Here is a 6421-nt window from a genome sequence, read left to right as displayed (position 1 = left end):
TCATTTAATTGTTTTCAAAATTATTTTTATTTTTTATTTTTAAAAACAAAAGGAATAGAAACAATTCCAAGTTTTTTTCATTTTATTTTTCTTATTCACTACATTTGATTGTTAAAAATTATAGTTACCTTGATCATTTTTATTATTAATTATCATTATTAACTATCCATAACCATCACTATCAATTTATTTTTTAATCTTAAAACTTTTTTTAATTGATTTAACCAAATAGGTTTTCATTTTATTTTGTTTTGAGAAATAATTTTAAAAACTGTATTACAAAACAGTTTTTAAAAATGAAAAATGAGAATAGAAACCAAACAAGCTGTAACATTCTTGAATCTAGACATAGACTATGAACAAGCCCTCCATTCTCCATCTTACTATCTTGGTTGTTAAGTCTACAATTGTTAAATCAACGCATAATACTAATTAATTTTATAAATTAATTGAAATGAATATTTGCATCGACATAATAATAGCAGTTATAGATAAACAACTGAAAAACGGAAATTAACTTTTTGTTTTTTTGAAATTTAATATTGACTATAGTTTTATTGCGGATTGGAGAGATATTTACTTCTTTTTTGGAGAGAGCAACACCGCCAATGAAGCACTAGAAAATATGCGTTTCAACCAGTCAACCAATGATGTAATCAAGCATATTCAATTATACATAATCCCTAATACACTCTTATATATAATTGAGGTTTTCCGACTGTGCAAAGGCACTTAATATGGACATGGTAACCAGGAAAATAATTGCAGTCACCCTATCGCTTATGTTATTGATGAAGTGGAGAAACTCACGTTGATTTTGTTTGTAGGGAGGCTAAAGGATGTGCTAACATGTTGGCTGAATCCTCACGTTTTATATAGTAATCTTCAAATCCATGACCATACACCTAAGACGGTGGTTGATGATGACGGGTTCATCTTTGTCACCTTCTAGGTTTTTCTCTGCAAGCGATATACGTGCGTGATCCATACATGTGAAACAAAAAACTTTTCATATTATATATGTACATATATATTTTTGATAAAGCTCTTCATTATATTTTACTAACTGGTTACGTTCCCCCGCTTGAATCGTCGACAAAAATATGGCCCAAAAAAATAAAAATCGTCGAGAAAAAGTTCTACCATGGGTTAACATGGAATTTCACATAGCAGCACCAAAAGAACAGAGGATAATATCTCCATACTTCACTGCGAAGCAACCCTGCGCAGTCACGATATCCTGTGTTATCACGCGGTGAGGCCATCCACACCATACCTTTCTATAAAGAAAAATAAGAATTGAAGAAAGGGAAATATACAGTTTCTTTTTATAAGCATGCGACAGTTTGAGATGGAACACCCCGGGGGGGGAAGGGGAATGATAGCAAGTCACTGAGTAACAATTTCCAGCAAAAGACAAAACTTGGTGGTACCTAAACTCAATTTAAGAATAAGGTTATGGAAATGAACAAAGTAATCTTCCAATAAACTAGTCACCCCAAACACCAGCCAAAGCACTTTTAATACATTTGTTTTTTCCAAGTCATGACAAGCGGCCGTGTAGAGAATAAACAAAACGGAACTGAAGAAAGATGTATGTTGACAACTTCCAAATCCAATGGCATTCTAGACGGATCAACCGCAGTAACAGGTGAACCAATCCATTACACATTGATTAAGTCATGTCCTCCAGTTCACAATAAGCAGGATCAGGCGCTGGTAAATGAATCACAACATTTCTTGTGACTTCCTCACACAGCGGCTAACCTTCTTCTTGAAATCGTCTCTCCTGTCTCTCCACTCCTTCTGCAACAATAAATTGAAATATACGTCTCAGCAACCACAAATGAACATTCGGACGCTTGAGATTGAAGAAACAATAATTTACAAGGTCATATTTTGGCATATACATCACATTTTTTTATACAAGATATCAAGAAAACCAACCACATCATAAGAAAGTAGATGTACACAATTTTTGAAGTCGAATTACTGGTCTGATAAATTCTTCCCAGCGGGTTTGCATCAGACTGTCCCAGACATGATACAAAATACATAAGCATACGTATGTCGTGTCACAAAATCAGATCAACAATACATTGAGCTTCACTTAAACCAGGGCAAGCCATGTTATGGATATATTCCTCATCATATTTTGCCATGGTATTGTTACCTGTCACCGGTACAATTTGTCCACAATTGAAAAAGGACTTTGCCTGGCGGGTATCATGTCTAAGTTAAAAAAGGATATGATGTTGTTACATGTGACTTGTACAATTTCTCCATAATAATTAAACCGGGAAGTTTGAATGGCTAAATTAGGATCTAGTCTTCGTACTAATGTTGTGTATTTCGAGGACATGCCTGAGTATATTGGCCCCTTTGCTTGATGGCTTTGTACCTGGGACATCTGTCTCCCTGAAGTTGAATTAATGCATGGGCTTAACCCTCCCTTTCCACACAGCAGCAGAAGAAGAAACCATCTCTTTTGGTTCTCTTCCATTGACCTACAGTTGTCCATGCAGATTTAATTGAAGAGTCTTGGACAAGCCCCCTCACATTGTGCAAAGTTTTTCCAATCATCTGGAACGACTATGGTACCCAGATATCTCTATGGACTCGTCATAAATGATAGATCAAAACTCGTTTATAAATTAGGTGCCTGAGTTTGAGGAAATATTTAGAGAAATAAATTGAATATACACAACCAAAAGTCCAAAACTATTCAGGAACTAGAATGCTAAGGTCCAAAAGATAGCAACAATATCTAAAATAGACAATCCACTTTATTGTTAAGTTGCAAAGACTTTCGCAGCGTCACAGGAAAAATTTTAGTTAGCTCATTTCCTTCTAGGATGCATAGAGTACAAAACAAGGCAAAATATATCTAGGACGCAAAACATCACACAACAGAGGGAGTAGAAATTCACTCAAACACAACTATGTAAGAGCAAAAAACAAAACAAAAGCATGTAAAAGCTTACAGCAGCTTCGACATTTGCTGGAGATTCATCATTGGGACTAGAAAGCATAGAAATGATACTCAAAACTATACTTTCTACCTGCAAGATAAACATGCACAATATCACCAGATAACGTAGCAAAGTTAGGAAATAGCAAATTAACCTTGAAATTTCTAACAGCCCAATTAGTTTTGAGGAATTAAATGTGTACAGTCTTCACGAGCATTTTAGCTACTCTATTTATTAGCTAGTGCTGGAAAGCTGTTACTTCAACCTTGGAATTTTAATCTTAAGATCTTTTTTCTTCCTTTTTGGCTGTTACACACTCACAGATCACAAAATGCGCGCATATAAAACGCATACAACTCATGTGATGTTCAATCTGAATATATTTAGAGACAAGCTACAAGGACAAGTGCAAATTTCCTGCCAGATTAGGGCTGACAAATATAAGTCATAAGGTCTATTCTACTAATATAGCTATGCATACCTCTTTAAAGATGCATATATCATGAAAGAGCTCCAACCTGACATGACCTACCGTCAAATGCAATGCTAATCATACAAGAAAAATTTCACATGCAAACTTATTGTATATTATAAATATAATACAAGGCACCAGCATCACATTAACTGATATTCTAGTGCTACCATGCACTATCTTCAATGATCAAATGTTTTTGGGTAATTAATTTACAGCACTGGAATCCTCTGTAACCTAGGCTTGGCATATCAAGTCAAGGAAATATGTATATTAAGAATAGGCTGACAACTCTCTGACTTGGTATCATATGCAATGCTAGTACAGCATGAGAACATTGACAAGCAAACCTCACCTATATATCACATGTGACGTGCATGACAAGCCAGACAATTGATACCCAGTAAAAGAATTACGATATATAGCAAGTTTCTAACGCATATCCAGACATTACATTGTTGAAGCTTAATTATTCCGCAAGAGCATACATGTGTCAAGCTGTAGTTATGCTAGTCCCAAATGTATTACCTAGTGCCAGTTTGACTTAGTCGGCAACAAGGCTAGGTCACCCACCAGCTTGATAATGAAAGGCAGATTCTCTCTCTCTCTCTCTCTCTCTTTAAGTACATAGAAAGAAAGATTATGGTTTTATATTATCACTTACTGTATGAACAGGTGTCCAGCGCTCACTTGCAAGTTCATATCCATTCGGATCCTCACCAGGAGGATGAAGAATTGATATGCAAACCCGTCCATCAGGATATACTACACAAGTACAAATTGAACAGCATTATAAGTTAAATTTTGTGTCGTTTTAATTAGACAAGGAGCATTGAGTCCCAACAAGCAAAAACCAACCATTTGGATGCCATATCTCTGAAGTGAATTTCACTGATGGCGGGCTGTTCGGGTAATTTGATGGAAAACTCATTATAGCGTTGAAGAATCCCCCCTCACTATAAAACAGCGAAGCAGCGGTCAGTAAATTTCAAAAGCCAAAAGGACAATAGAAAGCGCGCAAATATCAACCAGCAGAACTCAACCAACAAGAGGCAAGCATAGTGATGAATTAGAAGCATTTTCTAACCTTCACCCAGAAAAGCAAAACCTACACATTAAGACAACGTGATGGACTCAAATGAATCTAAGTACCAAAATCCTGAGAGTTCGACAGATAGCAAGCAGTTCGATGAAGTGTAATCCTTTTATAAATAGGAGATACAGTTAAAAGCAATTTCGTCTAAATTACTTTCATCACGTTCCCCCTTATCACTCACGAATGTTATCCCTTCTCTGCGATCATCAATCTAGTGAGCGTCAATGCAACTTTGAAACTCCAGTACTCCAACCGCTACCCCCGCCCTTTTCGCTCTTCCCCACAATCTCCTAAATTACTATCTTGATGAACCCATCATGATTAGGATATTAATTAAAAGCCACTGAGAATCACCAAAACTAAAGCACTCCAACCCAATCTTGAAGAGGGCCCGTAAGCAATTGAAAGAATTATCTTTCGGCAACCAAAGCCCATCCGCTCGCTTAAGAAAAATATCCAATAAAAAATTATGACTGGATATACAAGGGAGATATGAAAGTCCAATTCACAATGGGAAATCATGTTTATTTTTGTTAGGAGACGAAAGAAAAGTGTAATAAAAGCTTACTAAAGAGTATCGGGAGGTCCAATTATCGTGACACTCCATTCGAATATGTTGTTTTCATCTACTAAACCAGCGGAGAACCCGTCGACGGGGTTTTTGCAAAGATCTGAAAATAGCAGAAGATGAATTAAAAACACCGCGGAAAATCCACGCAAAACCCTTTGCGCCTCTCAACAGATTAATAATACGAACACAAAAGCAAAGACAGAATTCCTGTCGTCGCTAACCTTTTAGCTGCTTTTGAAGGAGAAGGCTAGCTTGGGATGCCATCAACCGATGGAGGTAGATAGAAATAGCTCCGACAAGAGAGAATGGAAAGAGGACTCCAAGATTACGAAGAATCAGAGAGACAAGGGAGCTGACGCTTCGATTATTTATAGATAGAGAGACGCTTCCTGAATGCGGGCTGCTCCGCACCTGCAGCCTATGCAGCCGGGTGGTGCAGTTGGGAGCTTCGATCCTATGCAACGTCCTGGTCGTATGTACTCTATAAGGTCGAAACAAAGGATGCCACGTAAGGCAGTTGCTGCGATTGGTGGCCCCCCGAAATAGATCCTAGTACGTCCCTCGCCATAGAGTCCTCTTTCCTGGTCTCTTCTTTCACCACCGTTTGATATTTGCCTATAAGCTGGGGTCCGAAGTTCATTTTTTTATCTCATTAATTAGTCACTGTTACATTCTCTCGATTCTCGTCGCAATTAATTTTATATTTTTAATTATTTACCCCCTCTTGATTTATCACTCCATTACATTGGAATGAAGAAAAATTTTAAAGCCAGTTTGATTTGCTAAAAGCATTTTAAAAGAAATAGAATTAGAAATGAAATTAAAAATTGAACTCAAAGGAAAAATGAATTGGATTTAAAAATATAGTTTGGTATATTAAAAAATTTAAATGGAATCCTTGCATCCAAAAATATTAAAATATAATAATATCCTTATAAAAATAAATTTATAAATGAATTTATAAAATTAATTATCTATAAAAATATTTAAACCAGAAAAGTATCATATTTTTATAGAAATTTTGGCCAACTTTACTTTAACTTATTAAATAGTAGACTACAATTTCATTTGTTTTTTCATAGAAACATTTTAAAATTAAATTTAATCCTTCAAATTTTGTTTAATTAATCTAGTCCTATACGGGTAAAATGTTTTTAAATTAAAACTTTCCTGAAATTGTCTTTTCAGTTTTTATTTAACTTCTGGTGTCTATTTTAAAATCTTTTTCTTTGCTTTTTTTTAGTCTTGGCCGACTTTGATTATTTCTTGGCTAAGTATGCTTGTTATGATCAAGCAATCGATTGGATAAT

At 35.5% G+C, this 6421-nt stretch overlaps 1 protein-coding gene across 4 annotated transcripts; it reads right to left on the bottom strand.

The window, feature by feature from the left end:
• Positions 1-1299: 1299 nt before the first annotated feature.
• Positions 1300-5553, bottom strand: LOC129313744 (ubiquitin-conjugating enzyme E2 7-like). Of its 4 annotated transcripts, XR_008594041.1 has the most exons (8): positions 5333-5553; positions 5109-5211; positions 4303-4400; positions 4109-4209; positions 2985-3062; positions 2365-2507; positions 1948-2030; positions 1300-1806 (listed from the first exon to the last, which is right to left on the bottom strand). XR_008594041.1 is itself a non-coding variant. In XM_054957101.1 (6 exons), exons 1-6 carry the CDS (start codon positions 5373-5375, stop codon positions 1729-1731), a joined length of 501 nt encoding a protein of 166 aa, XP_054813076.1. In that variant the 5' UTR covers positions 5376-5548; the 3' UTR covers positions 1300-1728. The 4 variants fall into 4 exon arrangements, 2 of the variants coding, with proteins under 2 accessions (XP_054813076.1, XP_054813077.1); XR_008594040.1 differs by lacking the exon at positions 1948-2030; XM_054957101.1 differs by lacking the exons at positions 1948-2030; positions 2365-2507 and having other exon boundaries at positions 5333-5548.
• Positions 5554-6421: the final 868 nt, after the last annotated feature.

The sequence above is a fragment of the Prosopis cineraria genome, unplaced genomic scaffold (genome assembly GCF_029017545.1).
Source record: "Prosopis cineraria cultivar Desert tree isolate PC_DT_omini unplaced genomic scaffold, ASM2901754v1 PC6, whole genome shotgun sequence".
Taxonomy (NCBI): domain Eukaryota; kingdom Viridiplantae; phylum Streptophyta; class Magnoliopsida; order Fabales; family Fabaceae; genus Prosopis; species Prosopis cineraria.
The sequence above is the reverse complement of the archived record's forward strand: the minus strand, read 5'-3'. Positions and strand labels throughout refer to the sequence as shown.